This window comes from Dromiciops gliroides, chromosome X, assembly GCF_019393635.1.
Source record: "Dromiciops gliroides isolate mDroGli1 chromosome X, mDroGli1.pri, whole genome shotgun sequence".
Lineage (NCBI taxonomy): Eukaryota > Metazoa > Chordata > Mammalia > Microbiotheria > Microbiotheriidae > Dromiciops > Dromiciops gliroides.
The window spans coordinates 71,284,217-71,307,181 of record NC_057867.1 but is presented as its reverse complement, the minus strand read 5'-3'; the positions used below and the strand labels follow the sequence as shown (position 1 = coordinate 71,307,181).

Sequence of the window (22,965 nt, the reverse complement as noted above, 5' to 3'; positions counted from 1 at the left end):
TTGTGGTGGGGCGGGGCAGGGCAGAGCTTAGTTTGGCCCTGTGATTTCATCAGACATTGGATCTTTGAGGGTCAGGCTATATTACCAATAAGATGAAGAGACAATGGAGAAAAGTAATTTTTTTCTATTTACTATAGGCATAAAAACCAGGGACTAGTATCTCTTCATAATGGGAAATGTTTGGGTGCTTTAGACTATAGGATATAAACTTTCACATTTACATACACTCTTTGATGATATTAGTTTCTGTGAATTCTCTTCTAGTAAGAGCTATGTCTTCATTGGCTCGCGTCCTGCTATTAGGTACTGTTAGCAACTCATTGCTGATGGATTTGTTCGACATGCCCTTCTCTAGTTCAGCCAAGGCTTCTCTGGGCCAGAAGGGTTTGACAGAGATTCTCTCTGCTAGCTGTACTTACTTCTGGGTTGGTGTACCAGTAGAGGCATGATTCTTTTAGAATGAACCAGTATTTTCTCCATTTCTGAGTGAAGTAGCCTTTGCCGTCATTCTTCTTCCAAAGCCAGCCTTCACAGTCTCCATGGCCCAAGTCTTTGCAAGAGATGCGTCTTCGGCTTCCACTGCTCCAAGAACTCCCTGTGGGGTGAAGAAGAAAACAAGGTAGGAATGAATTCCTCTGTGGTCAGCTTATTGCCCAGGAGAAAGCCAACCAAACAAAAAGACTACTCTGGCGTTTTAATCACTGCTGAGGTTGCCCTAATAGCCATCTAGTCAACAATACCTAACAGAGCCTTATTTTCCACACAAACAGTGATACTACTGCCAACAAGAAACCTACCTACAGAGAGATTCCTTCTTTCCCTAATACTATGGAACAACCTCTGGAAAGAACAGGAGATTAGCAACTATATTCAAGGGTGTGTTCCAAAAAAGTTGTCTCTGCATGAGTCCAAAAACGTTTGTGAATTTAAAAAAATCAACATGGGTTTTGGAAATTTGGTAGTTGTTAGGTTATCCAAAATGTCTTTTTTAAAAACTGAAAATAGATTTAGTGTTTTTTCTCATCTTTCTCGTATTCTGGTTAGTGGCTGGAGCCACTGACTGTTGTGACAAACCCTGCTAGGACAGCTCTTTGCAAAGGGAAGTGATGACTATATAAACACAATGTTTAACGCTGACCCCTGCCAGACTGTTCTGCTGGGCTCCATCACTAACTCAGAGCCCAGGGAAGTAGGACAACTGACTCACCAGGTTCATGACCATTTTTAGTTTGAGTTATTGTCATATGTCAGCAAAAGATCTTGACCAAAGTCTTTGGGCCAGTAGTTGCATTCACAGGAATTTAATTTCAACTACAGTAGAAGAAAAAAACAATAATACCTGCATCGAATCTACTCTCAGCTCTACGAGGGCCAAAAGAGACTTGGGACTCTGGTTGGCAGCAGAATTTGACCCTTTGTTTTCTTAACTTCTAAACATCTCACTTAATAACCATGAAATTTCAGTCTTTCTTCTATGAACTGAGTTCTTCCCTGGTGCCCATATCACTTTCCCTGCAAAGCCTGAGGCAAATTTAATTACAGCATTAGACATTTTCATTGGAAAAATCCAGTTTATGTTGTTACATTAATTATAATTGTCTTACAGCTGTGCAGCACTGTTAGAAGTTTGTACCACATTAAATTGCTTTTTTTTAACCCTTACTCCAGGGTCCAGCTCATAACAGCTGTGCTAACTGCCACCGACACCATAGCACCCTGGGCAACATTCAGAACCTAGAGGCCTTCCCTAGCTTGTGCCTTCAGAGATAGGATCAAGCCCGTTACTGGGCCAAGCCTGCATGTTCCTCATGAAGCCTTTAGGCAGGCAGCTATGGGGGCTGCTACAAAGTAGCAGCAGCCACGCTGTCCCCTGTGCTACCTCTTCTAAGTAAGCTCCGTTTTCTTTAAGTCTTAGGAGTGGCTTGGTCTTTCACTTTACTATCTCTTGGTTTGGTCATAATTTCAATAAGTTAAGAGGACACTGCTCCTTTTTTCTGGATTTTTTTTTTGGGGGGTGAGGTGGGGTGGGGCGGTGCACAGAGTACAGCTGGCTTTCCAAATTATTACCTTAATACTATGGCCAATGACAACTGCTGGTGAGCCACAGACAACCTAGGACTATATAAAGGATCTACTCCAGTGAAGTCCAATAGAAACAGGGGCCACTCAACCATGCATAAGGATCCCTGCAGGCTGCACATTGACTTAGTTTTTTAAATGTAATGGCATCTATGTTTTCATATATATATCTATATACACACACACACACACACAAACACATACATATATATACATATATTTGTTTTGTTTTTGCAGGGCAATGAGGGTTAAGTGACTTGCCCCAAGGTCACACAGCTAGTTAAGTGTCAAGTGTCTGATGCTGGATTTGAACTCAGGTCCTCCTGCATCCAAGGCCAGTGCTTTATCCACTGCACCACCTAGCTGACCCAATCCCATTAATTTTTTTTTTGGTGGAGCAGAGGGTTAAGTGACTTGCCCGGGGTCACACAGCTAGTAAGTGTCAAGTGTTTGAGGTCAGATTTGAACTCAGGTCCTCCTGAATCCAGGGCCAGTGCTTTATCCACTACTCTACCTAGCTGCCCCCAATCCCATTCATTTTTTATTTATTTTTTTATTTTTTTTAGTGAGGCAATTGGGGTTAAGTGACTTGCCCAGGGTCACACAGCTAGTAAGTGTTAAGTGTCTGAGGCCGCATTTGAACTCAGGTCTTCCTGACTCCAGGGCCGGTGCTCTATCCACTGCGCCATCTAGCTGCCCCCCAATCCCATTCATTTTTGAGAGGAGAAAATGGAGGCTCAGCAAAGACGAGTGAGCCACTTAAGGTTGCAGGATGAGTTAGGGGCAAAGGTGGGATTAGAACCCAGGGTCTGTTATATCATGCTGTCCATCTCCTTTATCCATCAAGCACTGCTCAGGCTGCTTGGGATCTCAGTGCACCAGAATCTGGGATTGTGGTGCCTTCTCTGGATTTTAGGTCTCAATATGGATTATGAGGTCTATGCTAACATATTAGAGTATGACTGTTAAATGGGAAATTAATGATGGGAAGCAATTTTCCTAATTTGAGAAGCTTAATCAGAAAACACACCCCCTTCTACATGTCTAACATAGCTCCATCTTTGTAGAAGGAAAAAATGGAAATAGATTTAAAAACATTTGGATAACAAAGAATAATTTCTATAAATTTACCTCTGGACCATTTCTTGGTTTTTTCTCTCAAGGAAGTATAGTGGAAAGACTATTAGAAAAAGAGAAAATGTGAATTAATAACAGTTCAAGCTTCATCCAATAGTAATCATACTTATTAAACTATCACATTGTATGTGTTTAGAACCATGGTTTTACTCATCTCTGTCATTTTGAGAAACAGAAAAAAATGAATTTTGAATGGCAGCAGATTTTAAAGGCATATTCAAAGAGTAACAAGCTAATTGTATGCAGAAAGAGAGAATCTGGTTTATTGGCTTACATCAGACACTTGAATGCCTGAAGGTTGTATTTTCCTGATAATGAACTAATATTTGTATCTGTAAAGCACTGCCTAAGAGATTTCAGCAAAAGCTTTTCAATATTCGGTGAGCAAACCTTCAACTCTAGGTGGAATACTAAGGTGAAAAAGCAAAGATCCCTCTAGGTCCTTTCCAATTTATTTGGTTTTCTTATGTGTTTCCCCAATAAACAGTGTTATTAACAAAATAATACCATTTTACATTTGAGTAGCACTTTATATAAAGTGCCTCATATAGTTTCGAATCACTCTCTCATTTATCTTCATAATGGCCCTGGCCAGAACGACCAGGTGACGATTATTATCTCCATTTCACAGATAAGGAAACTGAAGACCAAGTTCACACAGTTAGTTAGTGGTAGGAGATGGAATACTAGACATTTCCCCTGATCTTCACAACCTCTCAAACTTCCCCCAAATAAGAATTATACACAAGAGGTAAAGCAATGGAAACGGTCTCCAGTCTAAGACACCATGAACCCTAAAGAGAAACCATAGCAAGGAAAAGAATAATGTATTTTGAAGAGCAAAGGAGTTCCAAATGCAGCCCAAGGTGACACACTCTGCAAATATGTGCCAAATCCTTGGTGGAGAAAGATGGGTATTCAATAGCCTAAGAAGCAGAAGCAAGTGGGCAGAATGTTCGAGGCATAGGGGACATGCAAAGGTGTGAAGCCTTTCTTTGTATTCCTAGTAAATAATTAATAAATACATTGACTGACTGACTGAACTTCATTCATGATTCCAGGAAGTATTTGGAATATCCTGGCTAACTTTCCTAGTCTTTAATCTAACGCCATAAAGGTAATGAATTAGCCATGTTGCTTCTTGACCTGGTTTCCTTGAATAATTGAGTCAGTATATATTGGTATATTTAGTTATGTTTCCAGAGAATGAGAGATTATTCCAGGTCGTACATAATACCTTTGATAGAGAGGCAACAGGCACTTTCCCATCAATATTTCTTTAGTGATATCTGAAGAACCTTTGAAGAAATGGTTGAGATCTATATTATTCCTTTTATCTCCTAACTATTACAGCCCATGAACTGGCTGCTTCATGGCAAATGTTTGCTAACCGGCTAGTTTACCACTTTCTGTTCATGGTTGGGCCACCTGCTCTTGCATCAATCAGTACATACTCAGGGTATAGAAGCCCATTCTAATATTATCTTCCAACAGTTAAGAAGCTAAATCTGCTGATAAAACATATGTGTGTGTATTTATACACAAGCATATACGCATAATACTCCAACGTAAAAAAGGAATGATTTTTGGATTATCTGACTCATGTTCCCTTCCTCTACTAACATGGATAAGCAAATGTGACTCTACAGCCAAACCAGCTGTTCAGAGATATTCTGATGGGGAAATTTTGTTTTAGGCCAATAGTGGAAAATACTGAAAAGAGAATGGTTTCTTCAATTAAGCATTCTTCTGGCTGGTCCTGAGATTTGAGACCAAAATGCCAGGAAAGCTAGTCCATTTTTGTTGTTCAGTCATTTTAGTCCTGTATGACTCTTTGTAACCCCATTTTAGGAGTTTCCTGGCAAAGATACTGGAGCAATTTGCCATTTGCTTCTCTAACATTTTACAGATGGGGAAACTGAGGCAAACAGGGTAAAGTGACTTGCCCAGGGTCCCACAGCTAGTAAGTGTCTGAGGTTGAATTGGAACTTGGGTCTTTCTGACTCCAGGGGTAGCATTCTATCCACTGCAGTGCCACCTAGGTGCTATAACCTAGTCCATAAGCAAACATTATGAAGGAAGAAACAAAATAGAGAAAATGGCATCAGTGGGACCAAGAACAGAGAACGTATGTAGGAAATTCCAGTGGCCTCTGGCTAAGAAACAAGTTCAAACCTTGAGCAACTTTAAGTGGGTATATGAGAAATAGGAACCAAAGTGGGAGAAAACCCCAGACTTCCTCCAGAGTCTCTTATTGTTTTTGTTCTAGCTTCCATCCTGAGTAATAATGGATTGGTCATTAAAATGTCCAGAAAGAAAGTAATTAGCAGCAGCATCATTTAATGATGAAATTGTCAGGGGAATGGAGGAGACTTGGAACTAAAACACCATGACTTCATGAATGTGGAGGCTGAGTTTTGATTGAATGTGAGGGAGACAAGACATGGGGGCATATTGTTTCACTGTCATTTACCATTGCTAGGCATGGATGAGCACACAAAAGACTGAGAAACATTGATCTAGTAAAAAACAAAAGACAAAGGTGATATTTCATTGTATTTTAACTCCTTTCCAAATGTAGAGACAGCTGTGGTGGAGAGGCTAGAGAAGTAGCCCTATAGCCAGGAAGATCTGGAGTCAAGATCCATGCTGGCTATGTGACCATGGGCAAAGCCTTTAACCTCTCTTAAGACTCTTCACTGCAGAGAAAGTAACAACTTGTGTTAGTAGAGGAAGTTTGCTCAGCTATGAGTTTGTCCTACCAATGAAATCACAATTCCAGCCTCTCTCCACATCCCATCATATATGAGGTGGGAATGGTTGGGGGCCATCCTCACAGCTTGTTTTTACTTAAAAAGATGCCTAGTCTAGAGGAGACAGACCTTTTGAGAACCTATGTTAGACTTCAAAATGGATTTGTCCCTTGAAATGTAGGGCTGTGCCTAGTGGTTTCAGTTGACTTGAGCACTGTTTTTAATGTGGTTGGGGGCTTGATTGCAATAAGGGAAGGTTCACTCTGTTCCTGTCCTCTTACAAACTGTGCCATTGCTCAGAAAAGGGAACAGCTGAAATACAATGGATGGAACAGTACAAAAACATCCTCACTCCTGAAAACCCAACTTAAAGCATATGCCTAATTGATGGTAGGTCCATAGCATAGTTTTACATATGTATGCGTGTATGTATGTACCTACCTATATATCTATCTACCTCCCTCCCTCCCTACCTATCAGATGGCACCCTGAATGCCATCCCCAGATTATACACCTATACATGAATTGTTGAGGTAATAGCTGCATGAAGACACCATGTAACAGTTTTCAGACTGTATTTGGAAAGGGGGAGAAGTAAACATTGCAAAAGGAACTTTATGGCTCTATTAACTTTCTCCTCATCCTTCTCATTGCTCAGACATCTTACTTACAAAAGTTCGGCAAACTTGACTTCATTCCCTAGCTCTGTCATCTAGAATCTTGCTGGTTTTGCTCTGTACTAAGTATCGCCTTTGTTTGGTTCCTCTCCACCTTGGCATACTCTGCAATATCTCATCTCCCTTAGATACACACGTCTTGAGGGCCACTTTCTAGCTAGAATGAGCTGTGATCCTGTCATATGAAAAGTGTTCTGCAAATGTTCCACTTAAGTACACAGAGACCATGTACTGCTTTGGTGCTCTATGAGCAAGAACTCTTTTTATAAAACAAACTTAACAGATGGGATTTGGCTAAAATAATTCCATCAGAATCCAAGGGTAAAAAGAAATTAATTATATCTATGACTATGGGCCAGGCAATTAGATAAGGCATAGAGGACAGAATGAGGCACTTAAAATACATACATACATGTATATATACATATATATAGTGTATATGTATATGTGTGTATATATAAACATATTTATATGTGTGTTTATATATTTATATATGTATATACACATATACACACATGCACTATTCACTTACTCCTTTGCTGACTACTGGTGCTGACTTTGAGATTCAATTGTGGAAAAGGAGAAAGAAAAAACACACAAGGGAACAAGGAAATAGCACCAGTCAGAAGTCCTAAGGATCCCCAGGCATACTTGAAGATGCCAACAGCCACATAAGGCACTTTGGCCTAATGCCCCTCCCCTCCCCTCTCCCACCAAAGATGGAGAATTTGTAAAATCAAATATTGTTTTTATTCCAGTAAAAGGAAATATGATGATGATAAAGTAAAAGATGGCATCTGGTGGCTTCTTTTCATTGGCTCAATTTTACTGAATCGCAGCAGAAAATACCAAAAAGAAATGCATGTCCATTTGGGGAACAAGAAGATTTCACATGTGACCACAGAGAAGGTTGACATAATTTGACACTAAATTCTGGAGCTTTAAATTTGTCTTTATGGTTCAATGAATGAGAAAGCAGAAACTTAGACTCAACAGCTTATCTGGACCATCCTCCAGGCACCCAGGGCAGAATATTACTTCTCAGAGAATTCATTTCCAATTTAATTATATTAAACAATCTCCCCCCACCCACATGCTAAGAAACGGGTATCTATCACTTTTGGAGACTTTCCAGATATTACAGGGCTTCATTTTTTATTCCTAACTCCATCCCTTTGTATAACAATTCTATTTTCTACACCTAATTTATGGGTCATGACTGCAATCTGGCTTTCCATTCTTGGTTGACCTATTGAGGCCCTGAACCAATAGAAAAATATATTACTAGTAGCATTATTTTCACTTCTAAACTAGCCATAGAAAAATATATCATAGTGCCTAAGTCTAGAAGGGTCCTTAGCTATGATGAAGCCCAATTCTTCATCTTATAGAAGAGGAAACTGAGTCTTAGAGAAAGGAAGTGACTTGCTCAAGATTATAGAGGTAGTTGGCTCCATTTAAACTCAGATCCCCTGACTCAGAATTTCCCACTTTCCCCCTCTGCATGCACCCTATCATTTATGGTTTTATCAGGCTAAGTGAAGATGCATACTCCATGTCTTCTCCAGAAGATAGGTTTAATTGTACACAGAGTTGTTGCTGTAGAACAATTCATAAGTGATACCTGCAAACAAGATGAAACCTCTCCAAACTCACAAAGACAGATTATCTAAATGAGTCCAGAACAAGCAGCTGACCAACAGAATTCATCCTTTTCCTATGTGCCACAAAGACATAGTAATAGCTTGAGAGTATATCACCTGAACAAGGAGGCAAACTTTAGGGGCATCAATCTTAAAAGTCTCTCTCTTTGGAATACAGAGTCTCTTTTTCCTTTTTTATTTTTTGACACAATAAATACATAGGGATCTCATTTGAGCATTGCATCCATTCATGTAATTAAAGCATGGAATTTGTTTTAAAATATTTCCCCTGGAAGGATGCCAGAGGGAATTAATCTACACATAAAAAAATAAAATGAAAACCAAACCATTAGCTCTTTATAAAATGCAGCTTTATGAGATTTAATTAAAACATGATTTCATTTGTTCAGTAGGTTGAGTCTACTTTTCTCTTTATTTTGCAAAGGGAAGTGTTGCAATTTACAGGACAATTTCCAGATAGACAGTATAAATCTGAAAAGTCAGACTCTCAAGGAAAATGTCTAACCTTCAAATGTTTAACCCTCAAAAGATTATCAGGAAATCCCCCCTTGATCTTGACAAAGGATTGGGAAAGAAATGACTCTAAGTGGAGTGTCTGAAGACAAGACTTGAGGAGATGAAAGTATCATTTGGAACTGGTGCTAATGAGTATCCCTAACTAAGAGACCCAAAATGAAATGGAAGACAAAGCAGTGGATAGAAAGCTCACTTTCTTCAGATGGTTTGATATTAGTCGGGGCAGAAACTGGAAAGCATCAAGGAGACTGGAGGGTTTGAATCTGGGCTATGTCCTGGGCACATCCCTAGAGCAAGTCACTTAACCATTGTGTACTCCAGGGTCTTTATCAATAAAATAGATGATAGCAATAGTACCCTACTTCTCACTCAAAACAGTCATGGGTGAGCTGGTGAAGCTGTTGAAGTAGCTCTTATTCTTAGCCTTATTTCCCATGGGCTTTGCTTTCCCTTGATGAGGCCCTTTTTCCTTCCCCCACCCAGCCCCCTACTGCTTTTGCTCATTTGTCTCACTTCCCTAATCTTTCCCCTTTCATTTCATCCCTCATTTGAACCTATTGCTTTCAGGAGCTCATCTCTTTCCTTTGCAGTATGTGGTGTCTGACTACAATGGCTTTCCCTTGTGCTTTTCAAAAAATGTTCTCTCTATAGTCACTAACTTTTAAAAAGTTACATTCAAAAAAAAAAGTTACATTCAATCCACAAAACTTCGCCTTCTTTGCTCATCCCAATGACATGTTTACTTCCCCCCGCCCTTGCCCCAGGTGAAGGTGAAAGAAAAACAGCCCCCTGTTAAAACATGTATATTCAAGCAAAACAAATGTCTACATTGGCCATATATTTTTTTCTTTTTCTTTTTTTGTGTGTGAGGCAATTGAGGTTAAGTGACTTGCCTAGGGTCACACAGCTAGTAAGTGTAAAGTGTCTGAGGCCGGATTTGAACTCAGGTCCTCCTGAATCCAGGGCTGGTGCTCTATCCACTGCACCACCTAGCTGCCCCCTGGCCATATTTTTTTTAAAGGCCCCTTCTGCATTGAGTCTTTCACCTCTCTATCATAAGGTGGGTATTATGTTTCATCAAGAGCCCTCTGAAATTGTGGTTGCTCATCACACTGATCAGAGTTCCTAATTCTTTCAGTTGTTTGTCTTTACTTGATTGTTATTGTATAAACTGGTCTTCTAGTTCTGTTCAATTCACTCTGTATCAGTTCATTCAAGTCTTCCTAGGTTTCTCTGAAACTATCCCCTTAATCATGTCTTAAAGCACAATAATATTACATCACATTTATATATCACAACTTGTTCAGAAACTCCCCAATTTATAAGCCAGTTTTTATCCTGGGAAAAAAGACTAGTATTTTATCTTAAAGGATTATATGGCCACAGATTCCAAGCTAGAAATGAGATCACTTGGTCCAGTCACTTCATTTTACAGATGAGGAAGCTGAAGCTTAGAGAGATTAAGTGACTTGCCCAAGCCTTTGTAGGTAAGTGATATAGAATATTACTACTTAGAAAGGGTGCAGCTAAGTGATGCAGTGGATAGAGCACTAGGCTTGGAATCAGGGAGACTCATCTTCATGAGTTCAAATCTGGCCTTAGACAAATATCTAAGATCTATGACTCTAGGCAAGTCCCTTTACCCTGCTTGCCTCAGTTTCGTCATCTGTAAAATGAGCTGGAGAAGGTAATGTCAAATCGCTCTAGTATCTTTTCCAAGAAATACCCACAATGGGGTCATGGAGAGTCAGACACGACTGAAACAAGCTAACAAAAACAACAACAGTTGGAAAAGACCCTAAAGGTCGTCTCCTGCCTTCATTTTATAGGCCGAACAGCTAATTAATGTTAGAATGAGGACTGGGGCCCAGTCCTCCCGACTCCTACTGAACCATGTTGTCTTTGCCTATCAATTCCAGATGGAACAGAGAGATAGAGAGAGGGCTGTCCCTAACCAAATTTATATGAATCAGTTCAGGTTCAGCTAATGCCAAAGTCTGTGGCTAGATAGGAGGCTGTCCATTAGTAGCTGTCCTAAACTGAGATTGTGGGAAGGGAAAAGACAAGGACATATGAGATTGCATTTCTGTTTGTCTCTATATATGACACTTTGCTTCTCTCTCTCTCTCTCTCACACACACACACACACTCACATATTATATTTCCTTTCAGAATGTTGTAAAGGACCTCAGGAGAAGGAAAGAAGCATGATCGTAAAGTCATTTGAAAACGTACAAAAAACTCCCAACCCATCCCTTCAAAAGAGTCTATAGACAAGCTCTTTTTCTGCCTATTTTTCACATTTCTCTTACTTTTCCTTTTAGAAGATATTTACCAGAATAAGAGCAAGCAGCACTTTTGCTGGCTTTGAGGAAAATTTCAGCAATCTCATCACTAATATCACATTTTAGTTACAATATTTATGACCATGTCATCTTGGGTTCAGCCGATTTCTTATGCACTAATAAAGTTTTGCAAGTAGATGTCCCAAGTGACCTAGAGAGAATCTGATCAGTTGGCAGACTAATTACCTACAGCATCCAAGTTCTTTATGGCAGATTTTGGAAAAGCTATTTTGACAAATGAATAAATTCAGCCTGGTGATATCTCTCCACAAAAGATACTCTGAATTCCTGTTAGGGGAACAAATCCCCCAACAATCATGCTACCTTACATCAAGAACTCTCTATTTATGTGAAATGTAAAACATGTCCTGTGACTCTATATAATCTTAAGATGGTATGGTTGGGGGGAAAGAAGGAACAATTTAAAAAATGTTTACACTGCTTATTAATTAGTGGGAGTTCCCACTTAGGTGAAGAAATAATGTCAAGGCTTTCCAAAACACCTGCCAGTATCTTGAGAGGCTGTCATGCAAGTGACACATGTCAACTACTTAGCAAAAAGAATAACAGTAAAATAATAGGAGGGTCAATTACTGCAATAGCAGAATGCTGTAAAGCTGAACACTCATCCCCCTGAGAAGAGTAGAATTCTATTCCCTTTTAGTGTTCCAAAGTGAATGACTTCCACCTCTCACTGAAAAGAAACAGGCTGTACTACTTACAAAAGACTGTCTGTCTGACTTTAGCTACAAATGCTAAATTAGTTTTATTAGACTCACAGAACAAAAGAACTAGAATCTCAGAGATCATCTAGCCAGATCCTTTCTTTTTTATAGGGGAGGAAACTGAGCCTCAGAGCAGGGAATGGACTTTGTTCATGAAGCCTTCCCTCTCAGTAGTCTTCTCCCCCATGGAACATCCCCACCTCCTGGCAGGGATGTTGTCTTCTGCCCCAGTAAAGGCATTCTGCTTCTCTCTTCATATCAAAAGTTTTCTCACCAGGAAAAAAAAAACTCAAAAAAAAATTTCATACTAAAGTGTTAATGACTACCAAGAACTAACCTGTTACTCTTTTCCCACTGGCGTACTCCCATAGATTACAGATCCTATGAATCAGTGAAAAAGTATAAATAATTGTAGTCAAACAACTTCACCCATGTAAGTCTCATTTGCACAATGGGAATAAGAATGTATACACTAATCAGGCTCACAAGCAAGTAAAGAAAAAGTAATCTATAAAGTGCTCTTTCTAAATATATATGTTGTTATTATTATCCTACCTTTACCACTTTTGTTCTCACCTTTCACTCCCACCAGGACTATCCTTGAAGGAGCTAGATAGCTTACCTAATATGTTTGGAGGGGCCCTAGAATGGCCCAGTTCATGACAATGTACCCTGTTGGCCTGTAACTAATGCCGGTAATAACGGTTTCCTTCTTTAGAACTTTATTTCTTTTGTTTAAGTAATGGCTCTTTATTAGCTGCAGAAGAACAGGAACTCCAGTCCCCAACATGGGAAGCCCATAGTCTGAGCTATCGAAATTCTTCCTGTGTTTTAACATGGATTCTACACCCACGGGGAAATCTCATGGAGTCCATGAACTTAGATGTGAAAAATTATATCTTTATTTTCACTAACATCTAACTGAAATCTAGCATTTCCTTCAATGATGAATGTGAGCAACAAACGTGATTCTGAGCAAGGGGCTGTGGCCTTCACTAGCCCACCAAAGGTCTCTGTGACACAAAAATGGTTAAGAAGCTCTGGACTCCAGGGAGTCTTTATTCTCTCATATCTGTCTTCGTTGGTTGCTGTGAGAGGTGCCACAGAAGCTGCCAAACTTATTTACCTGTAATAGCTAATAAAAAAAAGCAAACATCCCTTAAGCTTCCATACTCCCTCTTGTACTCTCGTCTATCAGTGGCATATTTAGAGAGTTTAAAATTCAATCAGGTTTAAGAAAAATGAAAAGTCAACTCGCTTTATATGTAATAAGGCAGAATTTTGTAGAGACCTCAAGCAAGATTCCTCAAGATGTATTCATACATTTCCATGCATTTGAGTAAAGTGAATTTGCAAACATTTTCAGCTTGTAATTCAATTGCTGACTTTTGAAATGATGTCTCTAAGTATTGAATGAGGTCATTCTTCCCTAGACTTTTTGATCTAGCATACCAGGACTCTCAACTGCAGGCATGAATAAATGAATAGCTTGACTTGAATGCAGTTTATAGATTGCCAAAAGCATCCTAAAATGATTGATTCTAAAGCAAATATTTTTCTATAATGGTTCAGCCTTTTACAAAAGATTGTGAAGATTTTCAGTAATTATGCTCCAATTAAGAAGACACAATTGGACATTTTGTCATTTTTTTCTTTTACAGTGAATAGGTCAAAAAAGGATTATTTAATTTATTATTTATGAAGCTTCTTGCCTTGAAAAGTTGAGAATAGAAAAAAATTGAACCAGATGCTGCATAATAGCTGATACCAAACTGAGATATGTTAAAGGGGAACTGGTATAATAGAGGAAGAAAGAGAGTAAGCTGAAACATGCATATCCTGATGCATGACATCATTCAGGGGAAAATGATTTCTTAGGATGAGCAGTGACTTCAGCGACACTCTAATGACCAAAGGACCACCCAAAGGTCCCCCAGCCTCCCCATTATCTTCAGGACCAATAGTGTTCTCTCACTCTCACTTCTCCTCCTCTATGGAAACCTGCTACCAGGAAAGAATCACTGCCATGAAAATATATGTAGCTCATACAGCTTAATGTGCTCCATCTCCTGGGGGATTGGTATTTTAACAGAAGACGAAGTCTTAAACTTGGCAAATTTCTTAATTGTGAAGTCTAATGATCCCTTTTGCAGTCCTCATCCTTTTTTTGTTTGTTTTGTTTTTGTTTTGTTTTTGAGAGGCAATGGGGGTTAAGTGACTTGCCCAGGGTCACACAGCTAGTAAGTGTTAAGTGTCTGAGGCCGGCTTTGAACTCAGGTCCTCCTGAATCCAGGGCCAGTGCTTTATCCACTGTGCCACCTAGCTGCCCCCCTGCAGTCTTCATCCTTAATGGACCTTCTGTATCTTCCGAGATTATTAATCACCTCTGTTCCTAGATTTTGTATCCTCTTTGACAAGAGGCTCTCTCATGGTTTTCCTATCTGTCTCCTCACTTCTTAGTCACCTTTATTGGATTATCACTGATATTCCTGTCTCTATCTGGGAGTACCCCTGTCCTGAGATTGCTTTTCTTTCTATGCCATCGGTTCTTAGGCACTCAGTCCTTACCTCGAATCAGATAATTCAGAAAACTATGAATAATTCAATTCATCATTTATTAAGCAACTATTATGTGCCAGGTTCTGAGCTAGGTCCTGTGGATATAAAGAGAATAAATTAACTAATTGCTTTCCTTCAGGAACCTCAATCTGGAGAGAGCGTGTGTGACCAAAGGGTCAGCACATTTCCTGGTTACTTGTTCTTTCGTGAGTCTATAGTTAGTATTTTTTTCTGGTTCAAGGGAGTCATATGTCTTAGAGTTGCTTCTTTCATTGGGTAACTATCTTTCTGCATCCATCTGTGTCTGTGTTTCTAAGTGTTTATCTCTGGTGTGTCTTTGGCTGCATTACTCCTATTGGTCTCTTCTCTCTCCAATGACATGGTCAATGGAAGGTGGGAGGTGGTGGTGGGGTAGGGGGAGGAGAGAGAAGAATAAATCCTTTCTATTTCTATTTCTATTCTTTCTATTTCTATCCCTTGAGAGTGATTCCCTCTCAGGGCTCGGCTAGACCCCTCTGGACTGACTCAGAGATGGATAAGCTTCTATTTTATACACAGGCTCAATCACATTGTTTTCTTTCTGGACCAATCAAAGAGATTGATTCCTCATAAAGATATCAATAGTATAAAACATTATTTACATATTCAAAATCTTAGTGTATATATATATATATATATATATATATATGCATACTGATTTACTGGGCTTGGAGTGGCACTTCACCATTACATAAACACAAGTAAGAAATATATAAAATAAATCCAATATAGTTTGGGCAGGTGAGGAATTAGTAACTGGGAGGGAGGGAATCAGATGCCCTCATGTATAAGGTGTCACTTGGGCTGAGCTTTGAAGGAGATGAGGGACTCTGAGAGGCAAAGTTGAGGAGGAATTGCCTTTTAGATAGGGACAACAACTTGTACAAAAGCATGGAAATGGGAGATGGAGTGTCACATGTGAGCTATAGCATGTCGGCTAGTTTGGCTTCACTCAGCTCTAATGCTCCAAAGTTCCAGTTCTGAATCATGAAATTACAGCTCAATATCTCTACCTGGTTGTCTGTAGATTTCTCAAGGGCGGGGGGGGGGGGGGACAGCGGCATTTACTAAATGTATATTGAATTGAACTAAATCAACCCAAAGGAATTACTCTACCCCAACAGTTGCAGGGATCTGCAAGCTTAGAAGAAGATTTTGGGGAGGCTGAGGACCTTTTCAGCATCCCAGAAATCCAACTCTGGAGAAAATAGATTACCCTGCCTGCAAAAGGCCCATCCTCTGTAGGACAAAATGCAACAATATAATCACTTTAGATTAATTCTGCTTTATCGTTTTTATTCAGAGCCTATAGATTGACAATTCCATGGCAAGTATTAGCCAGAACCAGAAAATCTCAAGTAATCTTTTGATTTTTTTGGTCCTACTTTTTTTTTTTTCATTTTGTCGGTAGCATATCCTGGAAACAGTTTGCCAATTATTGTTAAAGAAAAGAAGATAACTGTTTTCCAGATTTCCACTATTCCCTAAGAAGGGTCACACTTTCTTAACACTTTTACTAAGACAACTTGGCTAAATTAACAGCTACTGGCATTTTGTAGTTTCCTGAACAATTGGAAAATGGGTAGCAAGTCCCACTTCAGTTCCATTTCAAGAGAAGAAAGTTTGTAGCTTACACAAAAATGCATGACAAACCTGCCATTCGCTTGAAGAAATCTCTGTTGAAAAGATTACTATACAAAACACAAAAGAAAATATTTCTATCGAGTGACATCATTGATCCTAATCTAAATGCCTAGGAGGTCCTTCTTGGGGTAGCTTGGACCCTAATATTAGGCTGTTGGCTAACAGGGGATTTTTAGTTAGCTGCCTTGTAAGTAAATGAGGAGTTTTTGCCTGGCACAGCTGCTTTCTACAGCAAGCAGTCAGGGATTCAGCCAATCACCACGTTGGATTTGGTGGCATATTCTCAAAGTGAGTAACCCAGGGCTCTCTTGGACAATGGCAATCCAGCATTTCCAACCATAAAGGCCCTTCGGGGACAATTCACTGCCACCAGCTGCTGAAGGGAATATTTGGCATCTCTAAGTGTTGGTGGAGCCACAAATACAAATTATAAGGAAAACAGGCCATCTCTAAAGTAAAAACAACAAATAGCCAACTTTTGTATAGCACTCAAAGATCACAAGAGTGATCTGAATATTGAAACATAGCAACAATCCAAAGCAAAAGCAGTAACACAAACATGGTCTTCTTAGACGGCTTCGTAATAAGAAGTACTGTATAGAGTCCATAGAAACACTTTTAGATAAAACATCTTCTGTGGCTCTGTTTACCCTTTTCCTGAGAATCTTACAGTGCTATGTAAGTACAGGAAAGGGAATTTATTTCTTTTTAAAATTATTTCTATCTCTTGTTTTTTTTACATCTACATTTCCCATAGCATCCTTCAGTTTGCTGCCTCCTAGAGAGCTATCCTGCATAATAAAGAATTCAAAACAGAGGAAGACAAAAAAGTTCAACAAAATTAACCATAATATAAAAAATCTCATATTATATTCCTTAAACACATGCAGCCTTACACCTCCTTGAGGAAGTGGAGGGTAGTGGTGGAGGGAGATTTTTTTCTCATATCTCTTCTCTGGGGCCAAGTTTAGCCAATATAATTTTTCAACACTCATTTTCAATTGTTTCATTGTTATTCTTTTTCTTTCCACTTACACTGTTGTAGTCATTTTGTATATTGTTTTCCTGGTTCTGCTCACTTCAGTTTGCATTAGTGCATATAAGTCTTTCTAGACATCTCTGTATTCATCATATGCATGATTTCTTACAGCATAGTAATATTCTATTACATTCATGTGCTACAATTTGTCTAGATGATCCCTAATTTATGGGCATCTAGTTTGTTTCCAGTTCTTTACCATTACAAAAAATGCTGCTGTAAGTATTTGGGGGTATATGTTACCTTTCTTTTTGCCGCTGCTATCCCTTAGAGTATGGAATCTTCTGGTGAAAGGGTATGGATAATGTGGGAATAATTTGTACCTCTGCCATTAATGTACTAGTGTGCCTGTCTTTCAATAAACTCTCCAACATCTGGCACTGTGGTAGTAAAGGGTGGTATGGGAATCTTCTGTCTCTTGTATCAGAAAGCTAGATAACAGTCTTAGTGTTCAAATTAAAGTGGAAGTCTACAGACTGGGCTGGGTTAATGTTCCTAGGGTAACAGATTGGGAGCTAGAAGGGACCATAGAGATAATTAGATCCAGCTTTCTCATTCTACAGATGGGGAAACTGAGCCCCTAGAAGTGGTGTGACTTCCCCAAGGTCATCCAAGTAGGAAATCACAGAATCTCCAAAATGGAACAAGAATGCCTCTCCATCATGCTCAATAAGTAATAAGTAATAGCAGTCAGAATTAGAACCCAGGTGTTCTGAATCTAGGCTTGCTGCAGAGGGTCCATTTAGTGAGAGGATGTACATGTTAAATGCAGGTTTTAGCATTTTTCTAGGGGAAATTGGGATTAAGAAGGGTGCTGGCAATTATAGTTTGAGCACTGAAGAACTTGTTCAATACAGTGGGCTAATAATGAGAGTGACTCACATGTTGAGAAACTAAAATGCTCTGACCCTTCATTATGATGCTGTCCTCAGGGCCCACTGCTATGAGGCAATCTCATAATGGGCTCCTTTTGGTACCTGGTTAATTGAATTCTTCTTAATAGGATCCAAGCTAGACTCACCTATTATAGAATTCCAGAGTGAATTTCCAAAGAATCCAGCTGAACTATTCTTTCTCTTTGTAAGCCCTTTGTCGTCTGTATGTCTGGTCAAAACACTAAGGCTTTTGTGGAAATATTCAAATCCTCCTAGTTGATACAAAAGAATCTCAGTACCTCTCATACAGTATGTTCAGTAAGTAATTGTTGGCTTGGGGGGCGGGGGTCAGCTTTCTCTGCATTCTGGGTCTTTCTTATTTGTATTTCCCCTTTACCTATCTCCTCTTTTTCTTCTCCCTTTTATTTGAAGTGGGTATCTCATTAATCAAGGAAAGGCACACCTCTAAGAAAAGGATCCAAGAACAACAGCTAGAATTTGAGATCCCAATTCAGCCAGTCACTGGTGACCCTGAAAGCTGTCAGGCAAAGACTTTTCCTTGGGGCACTATTCCAAACTCTAATTACAATACTCTTCTAGGATAGAGAGGTAATCTCTGCTGCCCCACCCCCAAGACCTAGGGAAGGGGGAACAGCACATATTTCTTCTGAAAAACTTCCTTGCTCAAGTGTTCCCTACTTCATCATCTTCAATTATTTTTATACTTACATGTCTGAGTGCCTTTACGACAAACACACTCAAAATCTACTCCGGGTCAAATGTATCTTAAGACTGGTGACTGATCTTAAGGGGGCAAGACACTAGTACTTCATAATTCTTGGCTTCTGAAACATTATGATAAAGCATTGATCTATAGTTTAAAGCCAATAGTTGAGTCAGTGCTCAAGCAACCCAAACTATGGGTGACAAAATACCCTGTGCTATCCTACTCTCTCTCCTCCTCACTTCATGCTCCAGTTATTCCAACATTTTCATAATTTTTTATTACTGTAAATTTGATATGTCCAAGTTCATGTAAATCATTCCCTCACAGTAACAGAGGCAAGAGCAAACTACTGAATAAGTTAGGAACTTGACATGGTAAGTTCCATCAGTACAGTGTCCTACAAAATCTAGTAGGTTTGAACAGCCAAGGCAAAATGCTCTAAACAGCACCCAAATGGGTCATCTTTCTCCATTATAGGAGGAAAGAAAAATATGCTGAATTGAAGTTTATATCTTAAGATTCCATCCCTTGGTATGTAGAGTGGCATTTACATTACTCCCCTACTTTGGCTAATAGGTAGTTTTATCAGTAGAAATCACATTGAAGAAAATGTTTAATGTTTAACTGCCATATTTTGAGCCCCACTGGGCCTTTCCATTTGCACCACAGTTAAACGCTTTTATATGCATCACCTGCCCATTTAGAATGTGAGTTCCTTGAGAGCAGGAACTAACATGATTTTCTGTGGCCATTACCAGTGCTTAGCACATAGTGTTTAATTGTTTTTCATCCATTCTTTCACTTATTTAGGCTAAATCTAGTTGGTTCCCTGGTGGCCAACCTTCTGGTGATGAGCTTTTATGCATCTAGCTATACTAGTCCAACAAGGGTTGATCAACTGGCTTTTCCTTGCATCCAGAGTCACCTTCTTATCACAGTGAAGTGAGGCTACCATGGAAAAATAATAGTAAAAGGAGTAGCCCCCATTTATATAGTGTTTTAGCATTACAAAGCACTTTTAGTGAGAGCCTCCCACTTGAGCCAGTGTAACATTCTCATTCCAATCTTTTCCTGATTCCTCCTCCCCAGTGAAAAGTCCCCATTTGGGTTCTTATTCTCTTAGAAAGCTGCAGGCCAATAGGAGCTAATATGATAAACTGTTTCACCCTAAAGCATTTGTGACTAATAATGGAATTAATGTGCGAACCCCTCCTAGCTGACATTTGTACTGTCAACAGTGGCTTTCCATACCCAACTCCATCTTATTGAGAAATATGGGTATCCCAGACCCTATTAGAGAGCATAGTGCAGAAGCTATTTTGTGGATATTAGAACTTTTTGGTGCTGGAGGATATCTGAGTCCATCATACACTATTTACTATTTTCACTTTTGGTTCAAGAATTAAGATGACACTTAGTCACAAGAGACCAATCTGAAGGTATGATCAAACAGAATGCATTGAGACTTTTTTTGTACATGAAGACACAGTGCTTGCCAAACAACCCTCTCTCAGATTAAATTGGGCATAGTGCTACCTTTGATATGCCAAGCTAAATTTGCAAGGGGAAATAGGGGGGAAAAGCACCTGGGCTTTTTTCTTTGTTTTTGCAAATTGCCATGAGTTCTGAGTTCCAAGAACCACAGGGTAACAAAGAAAGCTCCTCTTACATTTGTGGCATGAGCTGCGGGTGTGAACAGCTCTATGGAACAGTAATGGGGAACCGAAGAGGTTGATGGTCATTGCTTCAGAAACATGTGATTAGCATCAGTTTGTCATTGCGGCTATTAACATTGGAATTGCACAGCCAGCCAAATGCTAGGCAGAGAATTTGATGTGTATTCGAGCAGTCTCTGATCTCCGAGGAATTCACAAAGGGACAAATATGCCTACATTAACCTAGCCAGATGATAAAGAAGAGACAGGGGATTTTTGGTAGGAAACTACTTCTAGGAAGAATGAAATGTCAAAAAAAATATCTTGACCCATATTCAGTCAAATTAAAATTAGTGTCTGAGAAGGTTGAAAATGAGCCAGGACCATATGCTCAGAAGCCAACTCTGACAGGAAGCCTTTCCATCCTCAAATTATCAGGTACAGGGGCAGCTAGGTGGCACAGTGGATAAAGCACCCGCCCTGGATTCAGGAGGACCTGAGTTCAAATCTGGCCTCAGACACTTGACACACTTACGAGCTGTGTGACCCTGGGCAAGTCACCTAACCCTCATTGCCCTGCAAAAAACAAAAAACCAAACAAATTATTATGTATATTCATATCTGTTTACATGGTATCATCTAGAAGTAGAATGTATGCTTCTTGAGGGCAGGGACTACTTTTTGTTGTCTTCGGATTCTCAGTGCCTTGAACATTTTTTTTTGGGGGGGGGGCAGGATTTGACTTGTGATTTCATTAATATAAGGAACTTTCTTCAGGCTGTTGCTCTCCAACTTTGTCTTAGAGAAGATGAGTGACATGCCCAGGGACACACAGATATTATGTGTCAGCAATGGGTTTGGAACCCAGATAATCCTGATTCCCCAACTGGCATTTATTAAGCCAGGCTACTTAGCACATAGAAGGCATTCGATAAATTCGTATTGCTTTAATTCTCCTCACAGGAAATGGGATGGAAATTAGGGGTGATTGTAGAGCCTTGGCTTACCAAAAACATGAAAGGATTTTCCCCTTGTTGTCCCCACCCCAGCCAACCCCCACCCCAGAAGTAAAGGAATATATGGCTATGGGTGTAGGGGAAGACAATTTTGCCAAGGTAGTATCCTTCTCCCATCACTGGGGAAAGTAATGATAGAAAGGCCCTGGAGAGGAAGAATTGTGAGTTGCCCTAGGTGCCCAGTAATTTCCAAGACTTGTCTAGACTAAATGGCACTTGGCTTAGCTGGCTGATTAAATGTGTAAGTCTAAGGGTTTTTTTCTACCTTGAAAGTTTTATGATTTGGATTATGCTTTGTTAACACAGTCAGTATGTATGTCACATATTCTGTCTCAGTGTGTCTATAAATTACACATTAATTCAAGATTTAACTGTAGGGAAACTTTTTATAGCATTTCTCAGGGGCCATGCTTTCAGAACAATACATGTAGAGCAAATGTAAATGGCTATTTATTACAATCAAGCCAAAGTCTATGTCTAAATAATGTCATTTGTTCTGAGGATTTATTTAAATGCAGTTGGAGGCATCTTGCGACTAAGATAAAATACCTTCAAATACTTGTCATCATTTCTGCCCTTGTTTTCTTCTGAATCTGACCAAAAGATTCAATTCTAATAGCTCTGCACAGTCTTTCAGAGTATGACAATGAATTAATCAGTTACATGTAAAGATCTTTATTTGTTTCCAGGAGATTATGTTCCTTGTTCTATTTCTTCTCTGAAGAATCATTTTAAAGATATGAGAAAATTATTATCAGTGCCTACTTCTGCACTGGTACAAATATCTATCCATATCCACACATGCATACACGTATATGTATATATGGTACCTCTCTCTGAGTATACATATATGTGTGTGTATATGGATGTATGCGTGTGTGTGTGTGTGTGTGTGTGTGTGTGTGTGTGTGTATCAGAGCAGCTAGGTGGCACAATGGATAGAGCCCTGGGCTTGGAGTCAGAAAGACCTATGTTCAAATCTCGCCTCAGACACTTAGCAGCAGTGTGACTCTGGGCAAGGCACTTTACCTCTATTTGCCTTGGTTGCCTCATCTGTAAAATTGGGTGGAAAATAGCACCTCCTTCCCAGGGTTGTTGTGAGGATCAAATGAGGTAATAACGAGGAAGTACTTAGCACAGTGCCTGGCACATAACAAGCACCATATACACGTTAGCCCTTATTAGCTACCATATGGCATCTGATCTTCTGTCTCTGCACCTTTGAATAAGTGGCCCCTGACATCCAGAATACACGCCCTCCTTACCTGCACCTTACAGCTTTCTTCTATATAAGGCATCGCCTGACCTCCTTGTGTCCCTCTAATTTTGAGCACTCTCTCCTTGGAATTATTTGGAAGCTCCTTTTTAAGTACAGGTCATACCATTCCTGTAGAATGTCAACTCATTGAGGGCAGGGGATCCTTCATTTTTTTTCTTTGCAGCCCAGCACCTAACACAGGGCCTTGGCGCTTAAGAAAAGTTTGCTGAACTGAAGTGAAATGAATCCGTATGTCT

The 22,965-nt window shown here is 39.6% G+C and overlaps 1 protein-coding gene across 1 annotated transcript in view; it reads right to left on the bottom strand.

Moving 5' to 3' along the window:
• LOC122733284 (connector enhancer of kinase suppressor of ras 2-like) overlaps positions 1-22,965 on the bottom strand; it is a 565,211-nt gene that overhangs the window by 61,957 nt on the left and 480,289 nt on the right. Inside the window, exons 16-17 of the mRNA XM_043973567.1 lie at positions 3,211-3,259; positions 420-595 (exon numbers count right to left, since the gene is read on the bottom strand). Coding sequence (XP_043829502.1) covers positions 420-595; positions 3,211-3,259 — 225 coding nt within the window. The remainder of the gene's footprint in view (positions 1-419; positions 596-3,210; positions 3,260-22,965) is intronic.